The sequence below is a fragment of the Hyla sarda genome, chromosome 3 (genome assembly GCF_029499605.1).
Source record: "Hyla sarda isolate aHylSar1 chromosome 3, aHylSar1.hap1, whole genome shotgun sequence".
NCBI classification, from domain to species: Eukaryota; Metazoa; Chordata; class Amphibia; order Anura; family Hylidae; genus Hyla; species Hyla sarda.
The window spans coordinates 190,252,819-190,277,380 of record NC_079191.1 but is presented as its reverse complement, the minus strand read 5'-3'; the positions used below and the strand labels follow the sequence as shown (position 1 = coordinate 190,277,380).

At 45.9% G+C, this 24,562-nt stretch overlaps 1 protein-coding gene across 1 annotated transcript in view; it reads right to left on the bottom strand.

The window, feature by feature from the left end:
- TINAG (tubulointerstitial nephritis antigen) overlaps nt 1-24,254 on the bottom strand; it is a 128,718-nt gene extending 104,464 nt beyond the window's left edge. Inside the window, exons 1-3 of the mRNA XM_056563576.1 lie at nt 24,069-24,254; nt 19,149-19,238; nt 14,792-14,906 (exon numbers count right to left, since the gene is read on the bottom strand). Of these exons, the coding sequence (XP_056419551.1) occupies nt 14,792-14,906; nt 19,149-19,238; nt 24,069-24,109 (246 nt within the window). The 5' untranslated portion in view covers nt 24,110-24,254. The remainder of the gene's footprint in view (nt 1-14,791; nt 14,907-19,148; nt 19,239-24,068) is intronic.
- Nucleotides 24,255-24,562: the final 308 nt, after the last annotated feature.

Genomic DNA, 24,562 nt, shown 5'->3' with positions numbered 1-24,562 from the left:
ATTGTATGTTAGTCTGTTCATAGATATTTGTCTGAATAGTTTATTTGTTGTTTATGTATTTTTTTGTTATTTTCTATATATTTATTTATTTTTGCTTCTATTTTTTAAAATTCTTTACTATTATTAATATGCTTACAATAAATTTCTAAAAAAATTTAGAAAAAAATGCTGTATATTCACAAGTATGGTAGATACGGATTTACATAAGCATGTGTTGTTAATTATGTATTGCAAATAGAAAAATAAAAGAAAAAATTAACTACTAATTCCCATTAAATTATCGTTTGTTCATGATTCTGTATAGTCAACACTAGGAATGAGCGAATCCGAATTTGTTACGAATTTCAGGAAGAATTTGATTTGCAATGAATGTGAATATCACCACAATTCGAACGCGTAATTCGCTTCATTAAGCTCCATTTAGTGCGGTCCAGGATCCAGGGTATCTAAAATGGCGGATCCACATGAGGACATGGGGCAAGGAATCCTTGGAACAAGGGTCGGCAGGATGACCCTGAATCACATGTAGCATGCAGCTCATCAGCAGCCAGTCACCACTATGATGTCACAGCCCTATATAATCGGCAGCCATATTGCAGCCAGTCACTTCAGCCTTTTATTGTAGAGAGAGAGAGAGAAAGGGACAGACAGCAGTGTGTTGCACAGAAAAGCATTTTTACAGCAGCACTTCACCTCCCAGTCAAACCAGCATTCTATTGCAGAGAGGGACAGAGAGCAGATTGTTGCACAGAAAATATTTTTTAAAGCAGTGATTCACCTCAAGCCCAAATCCAACCTAGAAGCACTGATAGGGAAGGGAGTGAGATTGAGAGAGAGAGAGTGCAATTTTGGGTGTAGTACACAGCGACTGTGTGCTGCAGCACTGGTGTGTACAACAACTGAAAAGCTAAAAGTAGCCAGCCAGCTAGGGTGGGCAGAGTACTAAAAGCATATTGTCCTCTATTAAGTGTAACCTGTGCGTACATCTAAGTGGTGTACACTGTTGTTCCTGTTAAAGTCTTAAAGGCCTAGATACTGTGAAAGGCCAGGCAAAAGTACACACCTGCTGGTTTTGTAGACAAATACTGTTTTAAGCATACTGGAGCGCATTGTCATCCCCTCATAAGTGCATACCACATATTTACATCTAAGTGGTGTACCATTTTGTTCCTGTTAAAGTCTTAATGGCCTAGATACTGTGAAAGGCCAGGCAAAAGTTCACATCTGCTGGTGTTGTAGACAAATACTGTTTGAAGTGTAGTGAAGCATATTGTACTCCCCTCATATACGCACTAAGTATGTCAGGCAGAGAAGTGCCAGAAAGTCCACAGAGGAGTGGCAGAGGCCTAAATTCATCAGGCAGAGGTCTCAGCAGACTAGGGGCGAGTGGCAGCAGGAGTCGCAGCGAGAGGCCTGAGCTCCCGGTATCAGCTAGCGGTCATGTCTCGACCAGCAACCCATCTGCCGTCATCGATTGGTTAACATGGTCATCCACTTCATCACAAGTGACATCTGACACCCCCAGTCAACAGTGGGTGAGTTCCTCAGACACAACCCTCAGTTGGCATGGCCCAGAAGCAGTCTCTTTCCTCCCATTGCCTCTGTCCTATGCTGTTCCCCCACAGAAGTTTCCTATGCTGTGGATTCAGCTCCACTATTTAGTGAGGACGATCTACTAGAGGACAGTCAGCAGCTACTTCCCAGCCAAGAAGTGAAGGAGATATCCGCCACTTCCATCGCTAGGTGGGCAAGTAGTGATGAGGAGAGTGGCATGGGAGGTGGTGTTGGGAGCGTTCAGGCTCCTGAAGCAGACAATTTTGAGGAACCTGAGGAGGACATCAGTGACGTGCAGACACAACTCGATGATGATGAAGCCGATCACACTTCGGAGATGGGTACAGAAGGGGCTTCATCATCATCAGGAGAAGAGGGTTGCAGGTTGCCTGTTAGGCAGCAGCTGAGCCAGCAAGGTGGTAGCATGTTTGGCAGTCAGCATGGTGGAAGAAGTCGAACGTCTGGAGCCAAACATACCCGCGGTAGACCCCCTGCTTCGCAGAAGCCTACCTTCCCGGGAGGTAGTGTAATAGGGGTTCCTTGAGTCGGAGGCAGTAGCAGTCAGTCAGTGCGGACTATTGATGGGAAAATCAGCTACTCGGCGGTGTGGCAGTATTTCATCAAGCATCCGGAGGATGTTAACCTGGCCACATTCAAGATGTGTCTGCAAAAGGTGAAGCGTGGCCAGGGTCCCAATATTGGCACCATGGCTTTGCGTCAACATATGCAGCATCACCATAAAGTGGTCTGGGAGAACTGTCTCTGATATGGTGGTCCAGCCTCCTGCATCACCCAGTGGCACACTGATCCTTGTTTCAGCCAGCCAAAGCTACACCTCAACCGAAGGGAGCTGTGTGTCATACCTATCTTCTGTCGCTCCAGATGCTCCTGCTCCTCCTACTTTGAGTCAGTCATACTGCCAGAAATCTTTCATAGAACTGATGGATTGGGCCAAGCTGAGGTGGAGAGTCCCAAGCTGTCACTTCTTTGCAAAGAAGGCAGTACCAGCCCTGCACAATTTCATGGAACAGAAGGTGGGCCAGTCCTTGAGACTGTCGGTGTGTACCAAAGTGCATGGCAGCGCCGACGTGTGGAGCTGTAACTGCAGTCAGGGACAATACATGTTCTTCACGGCCCATTTGTTGAATGTGGTTCCTGCACAGCCACAACAGCAACTTTGACAGGTCATGCCGCTTCCGCCTACATGCTCTCAGGCCATTGGTCCTGTGACAGTGTGTAACTCCCCCTCATTCTCCACCGTCTCCTCAGCCTCTACTGAGGACACTCCTCCATACCATGTGTGCAGGGCACGGCATTCTGACATGCTGTTCTTCACATGGTTTGCCTTGGCGAACAGAGTCACACAGGGGAGGAACAGTGAAAAATGTCATTCATCAAGAAATTGAATCATGGGTTACTCCACAAAAACTGGAAATGGGAACCATAGTAACCGACAACTGAAATAACATCTTGTCTGCGCTGCGACAAGGAAGCCTGAGCCATGCGCCCTGCGTGGCACACGTGTTCAATCTGGTTGTCAAGCGTTTCCTGAAGCTTTCCCCCCATTGGCCAAACATTCTGACAATGGGAAGGAAACTTTCCATGCACTTCAGCCACTCATACACTGCAAAGCACACCCTCCTTGAGCTGCAGCGTCAGAACGGTATCCCCCAACATAGTCTGATTTGTGACGTTTCCACACTTTGGAATTCCACCTTCCATATGTTGGACTGATTAAACGAACAGAGAAAAGCCATCACTGATTTCTTGACAATCCAAGCGGATAGGGGGACTTCCTTGTGTAACTTCAATGTCAACCAGTGGCAGCTGCACCATCGTCCATCCTCTCGCAGGTCTGACTCGGGGGGCCCTCTGCGCTCACCTTCCACTGCCATGGCTACTGGGGAGTGGTGGGATGGCAGGATCCTGGATCAGTACCTGCTCCATCAGCAGCAGCCTGAGTCTACAGATGCTGATGAGTAGCATTCTTCACCCGCATAGTGAAGCAACTCATCAGCAGTTGTGTTGAGCGGCATAGGTCATATTCGAATTCGCAATATTTCGCGAATATATGGACGAATATTCATCATATATTCGCTAAATTTGCATATTCGTAATATTCGCGTATTTTTTCCGCATATGTTAAAATTAGCGTATTCGAAAATTAGCATATGCAAAATTAGCATAGAAAAAATTTGCATATGCGAAAATTCGCAGGCCAGTCTCACACAGTAGTATTAGAGCCTTCTTTACACCACACAAGCTGGAAGCAGAGAGGGGTGATCACTGTGATGTGTACTGTGGAAAAAAAAAAGAATATTCGTAATTACGAATACCGTATTTATCGGGGTATACCACGCACCGGCCTATAACACGCACCCTCATTTTACCAAGGATATTTGGGTAAAAAAAGTTTTTTACCCAAATATCCATGATAAAATGAGGGTGCGTGTGTGCGCGTGTATACCCCGATATACCCCCAGGAAAGGCAGGGGGAGAGAGGCCGTCGCTGCCCGCTTCTCTCCCCCTGCCTTTCCTGGGGTCTAGAGCACTGCTGTCGGCCCTTTTCACCCCCTGGTTATCGGCTCCGCTGCCCGTTCTGTCCCCCTGACTATCGGTGCCGGCGCCGCTTCTCTCCCCCTGGCTATCGGCGCCGGCACCGATAGTCAGGGGGACAGAACGGGCAGCGGAGCCGATAACCAGGGGGTGAAAAGGGCCGACAGCAGTGCTCTAGACCCCAGGAAAGGCAGGGGGAGAGAAGCGGGCAGCGACGGCCTCTCTCCCCCTGCCTTTCCTGGGGGTATATCGGGGTATACACGCGCACACACGCACCCTCATTTTATCATGGATATTTGGGTAAAAAACTTTTTTTACCCAAATATCCTTGGTAAAATGAGGGTGCGTGTTATAGGCCGGTGCGTGGTATACCCAGGGGGAGAGAAGGGGCAGCGACACCCATTGCCGGCGCCGCTGCCCCGTTGCCTCCCCCCATCCCCGGTGGCATAATTACCTGAGTCGGGTCCGCGCTGCTCCAGGCCTCCGTCGTGCGTCCCCAGCGTCGTTGCTATGCACGGCGCGGCGCTCTGACGTTATGCGCCGTGCCGTTCAGCGCATAGCAATGACGCCGGGGACCAGGGGGTGAGAAGGGCCGACAGCAGCGCTCTAGACCCCAGGAAAGGCAGGGGGAGAGAAGCGGGCAGCGACGGCCTCTCTCCCCCTGCCTTTCCTGGGGGTGTATCGGCGTATAACACGCACACAGACTTTAGGCTAAAAATTTTAGCCTAAAAAGTGCGTGTTATACGCCGATAAATACGGTATATAGTGCTAGATTCGCGAATATTCGCTAATTCGCGAATATGCGATATTCGTGAATAAAATTCGCATTGCGAATATTCGCGAGCAACACTAATCAGCAGCAGGTAGACCTGGAGCAGGACCTGAACCAGCAGGTGGTGGCATACCTTGACATGCCTGTGCCAACACACCTTGAAGATCCTCTGGACTTCTGGGCAGCCAATCTTGATTTGTGGCCGCAACTAGCAGAGTTTGCCTTGGAAAGGCTGTCCTGCGCGGCCAGTAGTATGCATCAGAGCAGGTGTTTAGTGCGGCGGGGGCCATAGTAACCCCAAGGAGAACTCATCTGTCCACGAAAAATGTGGAGAGACTGACCTTTGTGAAGATGAATCAGGCATGGATCAGCGAGGATTTGATTTCCACCCACCAATGCCTGATGCATCAGAGTAGATTGACCATGGTGCCACACCAACACTTCACAAATATGGATAGTGCTAAACATATTTAAGGCGCTACTCCCCAGTTACAGAAATTCCACCCCATCAGACTACAAGTAGATGTTGAGGATATGCATTCCATAAAACTTAACTGTTAATTATATTCTTAGGATAAAATAAATGTACCCACATTTTTTTTGAAATCATACAAAAGGAAAGGTGTGCAAAAAACACCATGTGCCACCTACACCACCAAGTATTGATGTGATGCAAAGACCTCTAAAAGGTGGTAGGGAACAACGTATGGTCCATTGTAACCTGTGGAGGTAAATAATCCCTGTAAGGCCCTACTCTTGCATTATTTATTTCCTTCTTGGCAAGTGTTACTCGCCCTAAAAAGGGCTGCCCCACACCCCACTGCCATTTCCCAGTGTTTTTAGGTGGAAATAGAGAGAGTTGCTTGTGTGGGGCAACCCTTTTTAGGGTGATTAACACTTGCCATGAAGGGAATTAATAGGGCGAGAGTAGGGCCTTACAAGGGAAGTTTTTACCCCCACCTGCTACAATGGACAATACATGGTTCCCTTCTACCTTTTTGAGGAAAGTGTTACGTGTCTTAAAAAGGGCGGCCCTACACAGGAACCAATCCCTGTTTCCACCTAAAAACCCTGGGAAATGGCAGTGTTTGTAGGTGGAAATAGGGAGGGGTTCCTGTGTGGGGCCGCCCTTTTTAGGACGAGTAACACTTGCCAAGAAGGGAATTAATAATTCGAGAGTAGGGCCTTACAGGGGAAGTTTTTACCCCCCACCGGTTACAATGGACCATACATTGTTCCCTTCCACTTCTTAGAGGTCTTTGCATCACATCAATACTTGATGGTGTAGGTGGCACATGGTGTTTTTTGCACACCTTTCCTTTTGTTTGATAAAAAAAAAACTTTGGGTCCATAAATGTTATCCTAAGAATGAGGCCACACATCTGATACCAACTTCTTCTTTTTTTTACCCACCTTCGTCACCGGGAACTGCTATTGCCACCCACCGCACCACTTTGTCACTGGGTCACTTTCAGGACTCCTGATGCTGCTGCCGCCAACTCCAGAATGTCTCATTCTGCCACCATATGTTCTCCTCCTGCTAATGCCACCTCCAGGCTGTCTCATTCTGCCACCATATGTTCTCCTCATGCTGATGCCACCTCCATGCTGTCTCATTTTGCCACTGTATGTTCTCCTCATGCTGATGCCAGCTCCAGGCAGTGTCATTCAGCCACTATATGTTCTCCTCATGCTGCAGCCAAATCCAGGCTGTGTCATTAAGCCACTGAATGGTATCCTCATGCTGCTGCCAACTCCAGGCTGTCATTCAGCCACTATATGTTCTCATGCTGCCTCAAACTCCAGGCTGTGTCAGTCAGCCACTTTATATTGCCACCAACTCCAAGCTGTGTCATTCAGCCACTATGTGGTCTCCTCATGCTGCCGCCAACTCCTGGTTGAATGACATTCAGCCACTATATGTTCTCCTCATGCTGCCGCCACCTCCACTATGTGTCTTTCAGCCACTATATGGTCTCCTCATGCATCCGCCAATCCAGGCTGTGTCATTCAGCCACTATACAATCTCCTCATGCTGCCGCCAACTTCAGGCTTTGTCATTCAGCCACTATATGGTCACTTCATATTGATGCCACCTCCAGGCTCTGTCTGGAGGTGGCATTGTGCTGCTCTACGACAGTGATTCTAATAGTGACAACTCTGATGTCACGATGCCGGCTGGCAGGTAGTGGACCCTCTGTGCCAGAGAGGGATTGGCGTGGACCGTGCTAGTGGACCGGTTCTAAGCCACTACTGGTTTTCACCAGAGCCCGCCGCAAAGCGGGATGGTCTTGCTGCGGCGGTAGTGACCAGGTCGTATCCACTAGCAACGGCTCACCTCTCTGGCTGCTGAAGATAGGCGCGGTACAAGGGAGTAGGCAGAAGCAAGGTCGGACGTAGCAGAAGGTCGGGGCAGGCAGCAAGGATCGTAGTCAGGGGCAACGGCAGAAGGTCTGGAAACACTGGCAAGGGACACACAAGGAACGCTTTCACTGGCACTAAGGCAACAAGATCCGGCAAGGGAGTGCAAGGGAAGTGAGGTAATATAGGGAGTGCACAGGTGATAACTCTAATTGGAACCACTGCGCCAATCAGCGGCGCAGTGGCCCTTTAAATCGCAGAGACCCGGCGCGCGCGCGCCCTAGGGAGCGGGGCCGCGCGCGCCGGGACAGAACAGACGGGGAGCGAGTCAGGTAGGAGAGCCGGGGTGCGCATCGCGAGCGGGCGCTACCCGCATCGCGAATCGCATCCCGGCTAGCAGCAGGATCGCAGCGCCCCGGGTCAGAGGACGTGACCGGGGCGCTGCAGCGGAGGAGGTGAAGCGAGCGCTCCGGGGAGGAGCGGGAACCCGGAGCGCTCGGCGTAACAGTACCCCCCCCCTTGGGTCTCCCCCTCTTCTTGGAGCCTGAGAACCTGAGGAGCAGACTTTTGTCAAGGATGTTGTCCTCAGGTTCCCAGGATCTCTCTTCAGGACCACAACCCTCCCAGTCTACTAAAAAAAAATTTTTTCCTCTGACCTTTTTGGTAGCCAAAATCTCCTTGACCGAGAAGACGTCCGAGGAGCCGGAAACAGGAGTGGGAGGAACAGATTTGGGAGAAAAACGGTTGAGGATGAGTGGTTTGAGAAGAGAGACGTGAAAGGCATTAGGGATACGAAGAGAAGGAGGAAGAAGAAGTTTATAAGAGACAGGATTAATTTGACACAGAATTTTGAAAGGACCAAGATAGCGTGGTCCCAACTTGTAGCTAGGGACACGGAAGCGGACATATTTAGCGGAGAGCCATACCTTGTCTCCAGGGGAAAAAACGGGGGGAGCTCTTCTTTTCTTATCCGCGAACCTCTTCATGCGTGAAGAAGCCTGTAAGAGAGAATTTTGGGTCTCTCTCCATATAATGGAAAGGTCACGAGAAATTTCATCCACAGCGGGCAGACCAGAGGGCAAGGGGGTAGGGAGGGGGGGAAGAGGGTGACGGCCGTACACCACGAAAAATGGGGATTTGGAGGAAGATTCAGAGACCCTGAAGTTATACGAGAATTCGGCCCATGGAAGGAGATCTGCCCAGTCATCCTGGCGGGAGGAAACAAAATGTCGCAAATAATCACCCAGGATCTGGTTAATTCTTTCTACTTGTCCATTGGACTGGGGATGATATGCAGAGGAAAAATTTAATTTAATCTTGAGTTGTTTACAGAGAGCTCTCCAGAATTTAGACACGAATTGGACCCCTCTATCCGAGACAATCTGCGTAGGCAACCCGTGAAGACGAAAAATGTGTACAAAAAATTGTTTAGCCAACTGAGGCGCAGAAGGAAGACCAGGAAGAGGAATGAAATGTGCCATTTTGGAGAATCGATCAACGACCACCCAAATAACGGTGTTGCCACGGGAAGGGGGTAAATCAGTAATAAAATCCATACCAATCAGAGACCAAGGCTGTTCGGGGACAGGCAGAGGATGAAGAAAACCAGCGGGCTTCTGGCGAGGAGTCTTATCCCGGGCACAGATAGTGCAGGCTCGCACAAAGTCCCCAACATCCGTCTCCAGAGTTGGCCACCAATAGAAGCGGGAGATGAGTTGCACAGATTTCTTGATGCCCGCATGACCTGCGAGATGGGAGGAGTGACCCCATTTGAGGATTCCGAGGCGTTGGCGTGGAGAAACAAAGGTCTTTCCTGGAGGAGTCTGTCTGATGGAGGCAGGAGAAGTGGAGATCAGGCAGTCAGGTGGAATGATGTGTTGCGGAGGGAGATCAACTTCTGAGGCATCCGAGGAACGAGAGAGAGCATCGGCTCTAATGTTCTTATCGGCAGGACGAAAGTGAATCTCAAAATTAAATCGGGCAAAGAACAGAGACCACCGGGCCTGGCGAGGATTCAGCCGTTGGGCCGACTGGAGGTAGGAGAGGTTCTTGTGGTCGGTGTAGATAATAACAGGAAATCTTGATCCCTCCAGCAGATGCCTCCATTCCTCAAGTGCTAATTTAATGGCTAGAAGTTCTCGATCCCCGATGGAGTAGTTCCTCTCCGCTGGAGAGAAGGTCCTAGAGAAAAAACCACAAGTGACAGCATGCCCGGAAGGATTTTTTTGTAGAAGAACAGCTCCAGCTCCTACTGAGGAGGCATCAACCTCCAATAGGAAGGGTTTGGAAGGGTCAGGTCTGGAGAGCACGGGAGCCGAAGAAAAGGCAGACTTGAGTTGTTTAAAGGAGTCTTCTGCTTGAGGAGGCCAGGACTTGGGATCAGCATTTTTCTTGGTTAAAGCCACGATAGGAGCCACAATGGTAGAAAAATGTGGAATAAATTGCCTGTAATAATTGGCGAACCCCAAAAAGCGTTGGATAGCACGGAGTCCGGAGGGGCGTGGCCAATTTAAGACGGCAGAGAGTTTGTCTGGATCCATCTGTAGTCCCTGGCCAGAGACCAAATATCCTAGAAAAGGAAGAGATTGGCATTCAAACAGACATTTCTCAATTTTGGCATAGAGTTGGTTGTCACGAAGTCTCTGAAGAACCATACGGACATGCCGGCGGTGTTCCTCTAGATTGGCAGAAAAAATTAGGATATCGTCCAGATATACCACAACACAGGAGTATAATAGATCACGAAAAATTTCATTGACAAAGTCTTGGAAGACGGCAGGGGCATTGCACAGTCCAAAGGGCATGACCAGATACTCAAAGTGTCCATCTCTGGTGTTAAATGCCGTTTTCCACTCGTCCCCCTCTCTGATGCGGATGAGGTTATAGGCGCCTCTTAAGTCCAATTTAGTGAAGATGTGGGCACCTTGGAGGCGATCAAAGAGTTCAGAGATGAGGGGTAAGGGGTAGCGGTTCTTAACCGTGATTTTATTAAGACCGCGGTAGTCAATGCAAGGACGTAGGGAGCCATCTTTTTTGGAGACAAAGAAAAATCCGGCTCCGGCAGGAGAGGAGGATTTACGGATAAAGCCCCTTTTTAGATTCTCCTGGACGTATTCGGACATGGCAAGAGTCTCTGGGGCAGAGAGAGGATAAATTCTGCCCCGGGGTGGAGTAGTACCCGGGAGGAGGTCGATAGGGCAATCATAAGGCCTGTGAGGAGGTAGAGTCTCAGCTTGTTTTTTGCAGAAAACATCCGCGAAGTCCATATAGGCCTTGGGGAGACCGGTTACTGGAGGAACCACAGAGTTACGGCAAGGGTTACTGGGAACCGGTTTTAGACAGTTCTTGGAACAAGAGGACCCCCAACTCTTGATCTCCCCAGTGGACCAATCCAGAGTTGGGGAATGAAGTTGAAGCCAGGGAAGTCCAAGGAGAATCTCCGAGGTGCAATTGGGGAGGACCAAAAGTTCAATCCTCTCATGATGAGATCCGATGCTCATAAGAAGGGGCTCCGTGCGGAAACGTATGGTACAGTCCAATCTTTCATTATTTACACAATTGATGTAGAGGGGTCTGGCGAGACTGGTCACTGGGATGTTGAACCTGTTGACGAGAGAGGCCAAAATAAAATTTCCTGCAGAACCAGAGTCCAAGAAGGCCACTGTAGAGAAGGAGAAGGCAGAAGCAGACATCCGCACAGGCACAGTAAGACGTGGAGAAGCAGAGTAGACATCAAGGACTGTCTCACGTTTGTGCGGAGTCAGCGTACGTCTTTCCAGGCGGGGAGGACGGATAGGACAATCCCTCAGGAAGTGTTCGGTACTAGCACAGTACAGGCAGAGGTTCTCCATACGGCGTCGTGTCCTCTCTTGAGGTGTCAGGCGAGACCGGTCGACCTGCATAGCCTCCACGGCGGGAGGCACAGGAACAGATTGCAGGGGACCAGAGGAGAGAGGAGCCGAGGAGACGAAACGCCTCGTGCGAACAGAGTCCATATCTTGGCGGAGTTCCTGACGCCTTTCAGAAAAACGCATGTCAATGCGAGTGGCTAGGTGAATAAGTTCATGTAGATTAGCAGGAATTTCTCGTGCGGCCAGAACATCTTTAATGTTGCTGGATAGGCCTTTTTTGAAGGTCGCGCAGAGGGCCTCATTATTCCAGGACAATTCTGAAGCAAGTGTACGGAATTGTACGGCATACTCGCCAACGGAAGAATTACCCTGGACCAGGTTCAACAGGGCAGTCTCAGCAGAAGAGGCTCGGGCAGGTTCCTCAAAGACACTTCGGATTTCCGAGAAGAAGGAGTGTACTGAGGCAGTGACGGGGTCATTGCGGTCCCAGAGCGGTGTGGCCCATGACAGGGCTTTTCCGGACAGAAGACTGACTACGAAAGCCACCTTAGACCTTTCAGTGGGAAACAGGTCCGACATCATCTCCAGATGCAGGGAACATTGGGAAAGGAAGCCACGGCAAAACTTAGAGTCCCCATCAAACTTATCCGGCAAGGATAAGCGTATCCCAGGAGCGGCCACTCGCTGCGGAGGAGGTGCAGGAGCTGGCGGAGGAGATGACTGCTGAAGCTGTGGTAGCAACTGTTGTAGCATAACGGTCAGTTGAGACAGCTGTTGGCCTTGTTGCGCAATCTGTTGTGACTGCTGGGCGACCACCGTGGTGAGGTCAGCGACAACTGGCAGAGGAACTTCAGCGGGATCCATGGCCGGATCTACTGTCACGATGCCGGCTGGCAGGTAGTGGACCCTCTGTGCCAGAGAGGGATTGGCGTGGACCGTGCTAGTGGACCGGTTCTAAGCCACTACTGGTTTTCACCAGAGCCCGCCGCAAAGCGGGATGGTCTTGCTGCGGCGGTAGTGACCAGGTCGTATCCACTAGCAACGGCTCACCTCTCTGGCTGCTGAAGATAGGCGCGGTACAAGGGAGTAGGCAGAAGCAAGGTCGGACGTAGCAGAAGGTCGGGGCAGGCAGCAAGGATCGTAGTCAGGGGCAACGGCAGAAGGTCTGGAAACACTGGCAAGGGACACACAAGGAACGCTTTCACTGGCACTAAGGCAACAAGATCCGGCAAGGGAGTGCAAGGGAAGTGAGGTAATATAGGGAGTGCACAGGTGATAACTCTAATTGGAACCACTGCGCCAATCAGCGGCGCAGTGGCCCTTTAAATCGCAGAGACCCGGCGCGCGCGCGCCCTAGGGAGCGGGGCCGCGCGCGCCGGGACAGAACAGACGGGGAGCGAGTCAGGTAGGAGAGCCGGGGTGCGCATCGCGAGCGGGCGCTACCCGCATCGCGAATCGCATCCCGGCTAGCAGCAGGATCGCAGCGCCCCGGGTCAGAGGACGTGACCGGGGCGCTGCAGCGGAGGAGGTGAAGCGAGCGCTCCGGGGAGGAGCGGGAACCCGGAGCGCTCGGCGTAACATCTGATCTTCATGTCATACTGAATAACAGTGATATTTCAGCAAGGCAAAGTGTTCTACACCCCTATTGAGGCTCTCTGTAGGCCAGAAATAGCCATTTTTAACAGTGATTTGCCGCAAATAAATTCGGACCGAAACACATTTTTTTGGAAAATTCTGCGAATCTGCTGAATACAATTTTTCAAAAAATTACTCATCTCTAGTCAACACAATGTAAAAATGTTTTAAAAAAATGATCAAAACATCTGATCTAAGAATACATGGTACCCCCCAGAAAATACAGACTAAGGTGAAAAAAATTAGCCATTACATAGCTCTGTTGACAACGTATAGTATCAAAATATGTAAAGTATTTGTGTACTCATTTTTTTTAACAAAATCTAAACAAATTACATATATTTGTCATTTTACTGTTCTGAAAAATAAAGATAACTTGTAAGTTTTACTGCACAGTGAATTACATAGACAAAAAAACTTCTCAAAAAGCAACAATTTTAACTTTTTTTATGTTTATGCCGTTTTTTTTTTTTTTTTACACTTTTACACTTTTCTTCACACTTTGTTGCTTCCCACATGGGACTGCTTATTGCAATTTTTTTATTGCAAATACTGCACAGTGCTATGCATAGGTATGGTATAGCAGCAACTGAACTATTAACACATTATGGATATCTGACAGGTTGGAGAAGGAGGAACCCTAGATGACAGTAATAATGACAACATAGAGACTATACTAGAAATAAGACAGAAATAAGGAGCTGTAGCAGCATGAGCAGCAGCAATGATTTATTCATACTCTGGGGCATTTCAATTGTCCCATGCAGCCTTGTGATATTGCTCCATGACCATGCCTTACTTGCCGTGCCTGTTTTTCTTCCTCTGGGAAGGTAGAAAAGTATGGTCACATGTCAGAGTACCATACACCACCACCCAACTAAAAAAATAAAAAAATAAAAAACATTTCCCCTTTTCAACCCCTTAAGGACCAGGCCCATTTTGGCCTTAAGGACCAGAGCGTTTTTTGCACATCTGACCACTGTCACTTTAAGTATTAATAACTCTGGGAGGATTTTACCTTTCTTTCTGATTCCGAGATCAGATATTTTAGTGACATATTCTACTTTATGTTAGTGGTAACATTTCATCTATACTTGCATCATTTCTTGGAGAAAAATTCCAAAATTTGATGAAAAAATTGAATTGATTTTCTAACTTTGAAGCTCTCTGCTTATCAGGAATATAGACATTCCAAATAAATTATATATTGATTCACATATACAATATGTTCAGTAGTGTTGCTCGCGAATATTCGCAATTCGAATATTATTCGCGAATATCGCATATTCGCGAATTTCGCGAATATAGCGCTATATATTCGTAATTACGAATATTCGTTTTTTTTTTGTTTTTTTTTCACAGTACACATCACAGTGATCACCCCTCTCTGCTTCCAGCTTGTGTGATGTAAAGAAGGCTCTAATACTACTGTGTGAGATTGGCATGCGAAAATTCGCATATGCGAAAATTAGCATATGCGAAAATTAGCATATGCGAATTGTCGCATACGCGAATTTTCGCGTATGCTAATTTTGTATATGTTAATTTTCGCATATGTTAATTTTCGCATACGCGACTTTTCTCATATGCGAAAATAAAACGAGAATATTATGAATATGCGAATATTCGCGAATATATGACGAATATTCGTCCATATATTCGCGAATATTCGCGAATTCGAATATGGCCTATGCCGCTCAACACTAATGTTCAGCAGCAAAAAAAAAAAAAAAACACATGGCATGCTATTTTGCAAACTACACCCCTCAAGGAACCTAACAGGGGGTACAGTGTGCCTTAACACCCCACAGTTGTTTGACAACTTTTCATTAAGTTGTATGTGTAAATTAATTAAGTGTCTCACTAAAATGCTGTTCCCCCCCCCCCCCCCCCCCAAAATATTACATTTTTACAAGGGGTAATAGGAGAAAATGCCCCCCAAAATTTGTAACCCCATTTCTTCTCAGTATGGATATAACCCATGTGTGGACATCAATTATTTATAATTTACAGATTCATTTTTTTTTAGTATTATTGTGGTTTAACCATGAGGATAACTTACTGTCATTTCATTCATGCTGAGCAGCAAGGGAGATGGGGATTTAGTACCCAGCCGATATTCAAACCCCTCCCTTAAAGTCATGCCCCAAAACTGGCTATAGTTGTCTGCTTTCCACCTGCAATTAAAAATACTTTAGTGATTGACAGTAATCCTGTAATATTGTGACAACATATTCTGAGGCAGTGTACATAGAATGTTTTCTTTTATATCAGTCCTTAAACTTACAGACTAAAGTCCCAATTCAGTCATATACTGGGAAGAGCTCAATAGAAAGTCAATTAAAGGGTTAACCCCATTTAACCTATCAAAAAAAGTGGCATCCTAGAAGGAAACCAACACAAACATGGAAAGAATATACAAATAATTTGATCTGAATGCTGCAACCAAAAGACTATACTGGATAAAATATGTTTCTCATTAGTAAAAACTGTAAAAATTGTGATAAAATGCAATTTAAATTCCTTTACTCTTCTGGTTCATACATTGTAATCACTATTACTTCTCAAGTTAGTTTCATTTATTTGTTAATGTATTTATGTAAATGATTGTACTGTGTAAACATTAAAATGTGAAAGAATATGGACTGCTGGCAAAGCGTATTTATGTCAGGTAGAAAATTAAACTCTTTAACGGGGTACTCCGGCGCTTAGACATCTTATCCCCTATCCAAAGGATAGGGGATAAGATGCCTGATCGCGGGGGTCCCACCGCTGGGGACCCCGTGATCTTGCATGCCGCACCACGTTTATGATCAGTCCCCGGAGCATGTTCGCTCTGGGTCTGATTACTGTAGATCACAGGGCCGGCGGCGTGTGACGTCACGCCTCCGCCCCTGTGTGACGTCATGCTCCGCCCCTCAATGCAAGCCTATGGAAGGGGGCGTGTCTAAGCGCCGGAGTACCCCTTTAATGGCCCTTTGGTAACATTAAAGGGGTATTCCAGGAAAAAACTTGACACCTGTCTTGGGAGCTGTCCAGAGTTGGAGCCAATCCCCAGAGAAAACCTCTTATGCTCCGGACAGTTCCTGAGACAGACAGAGGTGTCAGCAGAGTGCATTGTCAGACAGAAAAGAACAACTCAACTTCAGCAGCTGATAACTATTGGAAAGATTAAGAATTTTTAATAGAAGTAAATCACAAATCTGTTTAACTTTCTGGAGCCAGTTGACCTAAAAAAAAATAAGTTTTTTCCCCTGAAATACCCCTTTAACTTTAACCCCTTAAGGACTCAGCCCATTTGGGACAATTTTATTTTTACGTTTTTGTTTTTTCCTCCTGGCCTTCAAAAAATCCTAATTCTTTTATATTTTCATCCACAGACTAGTATGAGGGCTTGTTTTTTGCGCGACCAGTTGTCTGTTGTAATGTCATCACTCTCTTTACCATGAAATGTATGGCGCAACCCAAAAAATACTATTTGTGTGGGGAAATTTAAAAGAAAACCGCAATTTTGCAAATTTTGGAAGATTTCCTTTTCACGCCGTACAATTTATGGTAAAAATGACATGTGTTCTTTATTCTTTGGGTCAATACAATTAAAATGATACCCATGATAACATACTTTTCTATTACTGTTGTGCTTTAAAAAAAAATCACAAACTTTTCAACCAAATTAATACGTTTAAAATCCCCCTATTTTGAAGACCTTTAACTTTTTAATTTTTCCGTATAAGCAGCGGTGTGAGGGCTCATTTTTTGTGCCGTGATCTGTACTTTTTATTGATACCATATTTGCTTATATAAAACTTATAATACATTTTTTATGAATTTTTTGGGAATAAAATGTTATAAAAAAGCAGCTATTTTGGACTTTTTTTTTTACGTTCACGCCGTTCACTGTACGGTATCATTAACATTTTATTTTAATAGTTCAGATATTTACACATGCGGCAATACCAAATATGTATATGAAATATTTTTTTACACTTTTTGGGGGGGTGAAATAGGTAAAATGGGATAACATAAGTTTTTATTGGGGGAGGGGGTGTTTCACATTTTTTAAAACTTTTTTTAACCTTTTTTTTACACTTTAATAGTCCCCATAGGGGACTATTTATAGCAATCATTCGATTGCTAATACTGTTCGGTGCTATGTATAGGATATAACACTGATCAGCATTATCGGTCATCTGCTCTGGTCTGCTCGATCGCAGACCAGAGCAGAAGACCTGTGGAAGGCAGCGGAGGCAGGTGAGGGGACCTCTGTCTGCCATGCTGGATGATCGGATCGCTGCGGCAGCGCTGCGGGTGATCTGATCATCCATTTTAGTGACCGCAATGCTGCAGATGCCGTGATCTGTATTGATCACGACATCTGAGGGGTTAATGGCGGACATCCGCGCGATCGCGGATGTTCGCCATTAAAGGTGGGTATCAGCAGCTGGGACCTGCCGCGCATGACCTGAGCATCGCTCCGATGCTTGCGGTTATGTATAGGACATAAATGTACATCCTGGTGCGTTAAGTACCAGCTCACCAGGACGTACATTTACATCCTGCGTCGTTAAGGGGTTAAAGGGGTACTCCGATGGAAAACAATTTTTTTTATCAACTGGTGCCAGAAAGTTAAATGTCAATCCTTCCTATACTTTTCAGCTGCTGTATGCTCCACAGGAAGTTGTATTTCTTTTTAAATTTATTTTCTGTCTGGCCACAGTGCTCTCCATGTCAGGAACTGTCCAGAGCAGGATAGGTTTACTACCTGTTCTAGACAGTTTCTGACATGGACAGAGGTAAAAGCAGAGAACACTGTGGCCAAACTGGAAAGAAATACACAACTTCCTCTGTAGTATACAGCAGTGGAAGGACTGGAAGGATTAAGGTTTTTAAATAGAAGTATTTTACAAATCTGTTTAACTTTCTGGCACCAGTTCATAAAAAAAAAAAAAAAAATGTTTCCATGGAGTACCCCTTTAACCCCTTAAGGACCAAGGACGTAGCGGTACGTCCTTGGTCCTGCTCTTCTGATATAACGCGGTCCTGCTCTTCTGATATAAAGCTGAGCCGCGCGGCTAAAAGTGAAAGTGAAAGTTCCCGGCTAGCTCAGTCGGGCTGTTCGGGATAGCCGCGGCTAATCGCGGCATCCCGAACAGCTGACAGGACAGCGGGAGGGCCCCTTCCTGCCTCCTCGCTGTCCGATCGCCGAATGACTGCTCAGTGCCTGAGATCCAGGCATGAGCAGTCATCCGGCACAATCGTTGATCACTGGTTTCTTATGAGAAACCAGTGATCAACATAGAAGATCAGTGTGTGCAGTGTTATAGGTCCCTATGGGACCTATAACACTGCAAAAAAAAAGTGAATAAAGATCATTTAACTCCTCCCCTATTAAAAGTTTGAATCACCCCCCTTTTCCAATAATAAAAAAAACACAGTGTAAATAAAAATAAAAATAAACATATGTGGTATCACCGCGTGCGGAAATGTCCGAATTATAAAAATATATCATTAATTAAACCGCTCGATCAATGGCATGCGCGCAAAAAAATTCCAAAGTCCAAAATAGTGCATTTTTGGTCACTTTTTATATCATTTAATCATTTGTATCAATAAGTCCTATCAATACAAAAATGGTACCGTTAAAAACTTCAGATCACGGCGCAAAAAATGAGCGCTCATACCGCCCCATACACGGAAAAATAAAAAGTTATAGGGGTCAGAAGATGACAATTTTAAACGTATTAATTTTCCTGCATGTAGTTATGATTTTTTCCAGAAGTCCGACAAAATCAAACCTATATAAGTAGGGTATCATTTTAATCGTATGGACCTACATAATACATATCAGGTGTCATTTTTACCGAAAAATGTACTACGTAGAAACGGAAGCCCCCAAAAGTTACAAAACAGCGTTTTTTTTTCAATTTTGTCGCACAATGATTTTTTTTCCCGCTTCACCATAGATTTTTGGGCAAAATGACTGACGTCATTACAAAGTAGAATTGGTGGCGCAAAAAATAAGCCATCATATGGATTTTTAGGTGTAAATTTGAAAGAGTTATGATTTTTTTAAAGGCAAGGAGCAAAAAACGAAAATGCAAAAACGGAAAAACCTCCGGTCCTTAAGGGGTTAAGGACCAATCAGCATGACTTAGGTGAGCTTCCCCACTACTATGACAGCAATGTACATACACAGTGTGCTATGCTCAGACTTGGTTTTTATGTATTGCAGCAAAGAATAGATATGAAGAGAAGCATAGAAACCTACAGTATTCTTCTACAGTATAAGACAGTGATGATGGTTTAGAGATAGAAACTGTTCTGACTTTTTTTCTTTAACTTTAGCTGGTCACAGGTTAGTTTTTTTATTTTATTTTTTTCGTATGTAATGCTAGAATTTACTTTTTTTTTTTACTTACCCATAGTCTCCTGTATTAATAAAGTTTATAAATTCTGGTTCAATAAGGCAGGTATGCTCTGTACATATCCATTGATTTTGATAGCAATAACTGCAAAATAAAATAACTTTAATAAACAAAGCATAGTCTCAGACTTGGCATATTAAAATTATACTTTCAGTGGTCATACATTATGTTTTCATAACCAATACTGTTTGAGTTATTCCACCTTGAGATATTTTTTCCTACATCTCTAATTGCATAAATCTCTAATAAAAATACAGTTAAAAAAAAATTATACTTCCCGTGGTCACTATTATTTCAAGAAGAAGTACAATAGTACAAAGAAAGTATTATACTGAATGTTGTATTAGGGCACATTCACTCTATGTATTGAGCTGAACTCTGACTTTCTTTGCTTTCAATGGGATTCTGCTGCACCATTCACTGTACAGAATATCCGCAGCAGAACATCATTCATTCTTTTGGTTGAATGTGCTAGGAAATTCATTGGCATCCATGAACACAGCACATTTCTGAGCGGACATGCCACTGACTTGTTCAGCACGCACCCGCTCTATGGGTGGAAATTCCATAGTGTAAATAAGCCCTTACACTTACTACTCATTACCTCTTATATTGTATGTTCTCCTACCACTACAATATATTTACTCATTTAACCCCTTAAGGACCCAGCCATTTTACACCTCAGGACCCGGCCATTTTTTGCAATTCTGACCACTGTCACTTTAAACATTAATAACTCTGGAATGCTTTTAGTTATCATTCTGATTCCGAGATTGTTTTTTCGTGACATATTCTACTTTAACATAGTGGTAAAATTTTGTGGTAACTTGCATCCTTTCTTGGTGAAAAATCCCAACATTTTATGAAAAATTTGAAAATTTTGCATTTTTTTAACTTTGAAGCTCTCTGCTTGTAAGGAAAATGGATATTCCAAATAATTTTTTTTTTATTCACATATACAATATGTCTATTTTATGTTTGCATCATAAAATTTACGTGTTTTTACTTTTGGAAGTCACCAGAGGGCTTCAAAGTTCAGCAGCAATTTTCCAATTTTTCACAAAATTTCCAAACTCACAATTTTTCATGGACCAGTTCAGGTTTGAAGTGGATTTGAAGGGTCTTCATATTAGAAATACCCCACAAATTACCCCATTATAAAAACTGCACCCCCCAGAGTATTCAAAATGACATTCAGTCCGCGTTTTAACCCTTTAGGTGTTTCACAGGAATAACAACAAAGTGAAGGAGAAAATTCACAATCTCCATTTTTTACACTCGCATGTTCTTGTAGACCCAATTTTTGAATTTTTACAAGGGGGAAAAAGGAGAAAATGTATACTTATATTTGTAGCCCAATTTCTCTCGAGTAAGCACATACCTCATATGTCTATGTAAAGTGTTCGGTGGGCGCAGTAGAGGGCTCAGAAGCGAAGGAGCGACAAGGGGATTTTGGAGAGTACGTTTTTTTGAAATGGTTTTTGGGAGGCATGTTCCATTTAGGAAGCCCCTATGGTGCCAGAACAGCAAAAATCCCCCACATGGCATACCATTTTGGAAACTAGACCCCTTGAGGTACGTAACAAGGAATAAAGTGAGCCTTAATACCCCACAGGGGTTTCACGACTTTTGCATATGTAAAAAAATAAAAATAAAATTTCACTAAAATGTGTGTTTCCCCCCAAATTTCACATTTTTGCAAGGGTTAATAGCAGAAAATACCCCCCAAACATTGTAACCCCATCTCTTCTGAGTATGGAGGTACCCCATAAGTTGACCTGAGGTGTACTATGGGTGAACTACAATGCTCAGAAGAGAAGGAGTCATATTTGGCTTTTTGAGAGCAAATTTTGCTCGGGGGCATGTTGCATTTAGGAAGCCCCTATGGTGCCAGGACAGCAAAAAAACCCACATGGCATACCATTTTGGAAACTAGACCCCTTGTGGAACGTAACAAGAAATAATGTGAGCCTTAATACCCCACAGGGGTTTCACGACTTTTGCATACGTAAAAAAAAAATAAAAAAAATCACTAAAATGTGTGTTTCCCCCCAAATTTCACATTTTTACAAGGGTTAATAGCAGAAAATACCCCCCAAAATTTGTAACCACATCTCTTCTGAGTATGGAGGTACCCCATAAGTTGACCTGAAGTGCACTACGGGCGAACTACAATGCTCAGAAGAGAAGGAGTCATATTTGGCTTTTTGAGAGCAAATTTTGCTCGGGGGGCATGTCGCATTTAGGAAGCCCATATGGTGCCAGGACAGCAAAATAACCCACACATGGCATACCATTTTGGAAACTAGACCCCTTGAGGAACGTAACAAGGCATAAAATGAGCATTTACCCCCCACTGGTGTCTGTCAAATCTTTGGAACAGTGGGCTGTACAACATTTTTAATTTGCACTGCCCACTGTTCCAAAGATCTGTCAGACACCAGTGGGGGGTAAATTCTCACTGCACCCCTCATTACATTCCGTGAGGGGTCTAGTTTCCGAAATGGGGTCACATGTGGGGTTTTGTTTTTTTTGCGTTTGTCAAAACCGCTGTAACAATCAGCCACCCCTGTGCAAATCACCTCAAATGTACATGGTGCACTCTCCCTTCTGGGCCTTGTTGTGCGCCCCCAGAGCACTTTGTGCCCACATATGGGGTATCTCCGTAGTCGGGAGAAATTGTGTTACAAATTTTGTGGGGCTTTTTTCCCCTTTACCTCTTGTCAAAATGAAAAGTATAGGGCAACACCAGCATGTTAGTGCAAAAAGTTTATTTTTTTACACTAACATGCTGGTGTAGACCCCAACTTCATCTTTTCATAAGGGGTGAAAGGAGAAAAAGACCCCCAAGATTTGTTAGTCAATTTCTCCCGAGTACGGCGATACCCCATATGTGACACTAAACTGTTGCCTTGAAATACGACAGGGCTCCAAAGTGAGAGAGCGCCATGCGCATTTGAGGCCTGAATTAGGGATTTGCATAGGGGTGGACATAGGGGTATTCTACGCCAGTGATTCCCAAACAGGGTGCCTCCAGCTGTTGCAAAACTCCCAGCATGCCTGGACAGTCAACGGCTGTCTGGCAATACTGGGAGTTGTTGTTTTGCAACAGCTGGAGGCTCCATTTTGGAAAGAGTGGCGTACCAGACGTTTTTTATTTTTATTGGGGAGGGAGGGGGGCTGTGTAGGGGTATGTGTATATGTAGTGTTTTTTACTTTTTATTTTATTTTGTGTTAGTGTAGTGTAGTGTTTTTAGGGTACAGTCACACGGGCAGGGGATTACAGCGAGTTTGAGCTGCCGCGCAAAATTTGCTGCATCGCAAACTTGCAGCCCGATACTCACTGTAAGCCCCCTGCCCATGTGAATGTACCCTGTACATTCACAGGGGGGGGGGGACCTCCAGCTGTTGCAAAACTACTACTCCCAGCATGCCTGAGAATGTTTGGGAGTTGTGGTTTTGCAACAGCTGGAGGCACACGGGTTGGGAAACACTGAGTTAGGAAACAATGTTTCCCAACCAGTGTGCCTCCAGCTGTTGCAAAACCACAACTCCCAAACATTCTCAGGCATGCTGGGAGTAGTAGTTCGGCAACATCTTTAGAGCCAGATGTTGCCGAACTACAACTCCCAGCATGCTTGGAGTGGTAGTTTTGCAACATCTGGAGGACTACAGTTTGCAGACCACTGATACAGTGGTTCCCAATCTGTGCCCTTCCAGATGTTGCAAAACTACAACTCCCAGTATGCCAAAACTGTCCAGGCATGCTGGGAGTTGTAGTTCTGCAACATCTGAAGGCCCAGATGTTACAGAACTACAACTCCCAGCATGCCTGGACAGTAAGGGCATGCTGAGGATGTGTAGTTTTGCAACATCTGGAAGGGCACAGTGGTCTCCAAACTGTGGACCTCCAGATGTTGCAAAACTGCAACTCCCAGCATGCCCAGATGCCAAGGGCTGTCTGGGCATGCTGGGAGTTGTAGTTTACAGGGTCCTATTACAGCAATGCATGTCGCTTTACGGAGACGTGCATTGCTGTAAAGGGCCCGACCGCGGCTGAAGATCCACTCACCTGTCGCCGCCGCCGCCATCTTCATCGTCTGGATCCGGGTCTTCAGGGACGAGGTAAGTACCCGGGCCGGTCCCCAGCACTCCCCCGTCCCCCGCCGCGTCCTCCGGTCTTCCTCCCGTCCTCTCCGGACTTTCAGGGGCCGGGCAGGACGGGAGGAAGTAACCGGGCCCCCTCATGCAATTGGTCGGTTAACTAACCGACAGATCGCAGGGGATCGGAGGAGGTGGCCGGCTTGCCACCTCGCTCCGATACTCCAGCATGGTCCTGGCTGTCTGCGACAGCCGGGATCATGCGAAATTGCCGGGCGGTTGGGTCCCAGAGACCCGATCAGCCCGGTATCGCCGCAGATCGCAAGGGCGATTTCCCTTGCGATTTGCGGGCGATCGCCGACATGGGGGGCCTACATGGCCCCCCTCGGCGTTTGCCCTGGATGCCTGCTGAAGGATTTCAGCAGGCATCCAGTTCCGATCTCTGCCCGGCGAGCGGCAGAGACCGGAAAACGCCATGACGTATGCATACGTCATGGGTCCTTAAGACCCAGGGTGTGAAGACGTATGCATACGTCATGGGTCCTGAAGAGGTTAATATATTCATTAATTACTTACATTTTTCTCCTCCTCTTGGTTGTTGGTTTAGAGCATATGTTTTAATCAAGAGATATGTCTCTGCCCATACATTTTAATCTATTACTCATTCATTACTTTAATTTATCACATGCTTTAATCTACTACTCATATACTAATATCTATTCATTGCAGTCATACCCACTCTATGAAATTGTATTTATTTTTGTAATATCAGTAACTATTCCGGACTCCACGATTATCTGGTGCTCAACTCACTGGTAATCCATTCGGCCACTACATTTGTATGAACTGGCCATTCCCACCGCTAGTGCACATGACTGCCCATGTCCTCTCGCGGCATCCCGCGGGTCTGAGTTCTTCTATGACACTCATCACGTGGTTTGTCATGTAAGGTGATCATGTGACTTGGCCCTCTGGGTGTCGGCAGAAGTAACCCTGGCAATGTTTATGCGCCATACCAAGCCACAGGGGGGAGAGGAGGTTCAAACACAACTGGATGCCGCTGAGGTAATTACGTTTAGGCTATGGTGGCAGCGTTCTGATTGTCTCACTAGGCTTATTTAAAGATGGGCGTTCTGGGATAGAGCCACTCCCGGACGATGGTTTGCATGCCGAAACGTGCGATGGTGTGGTGCCATCCCGATCTCTGCCGCGCATCTGTTTGCTGCTGAACTAGTGGGTATCATTCACTGCCTCCTGTATATTTATAACAGTTGATGTCTTCTACGCAATCTGGCACTTTACATTAT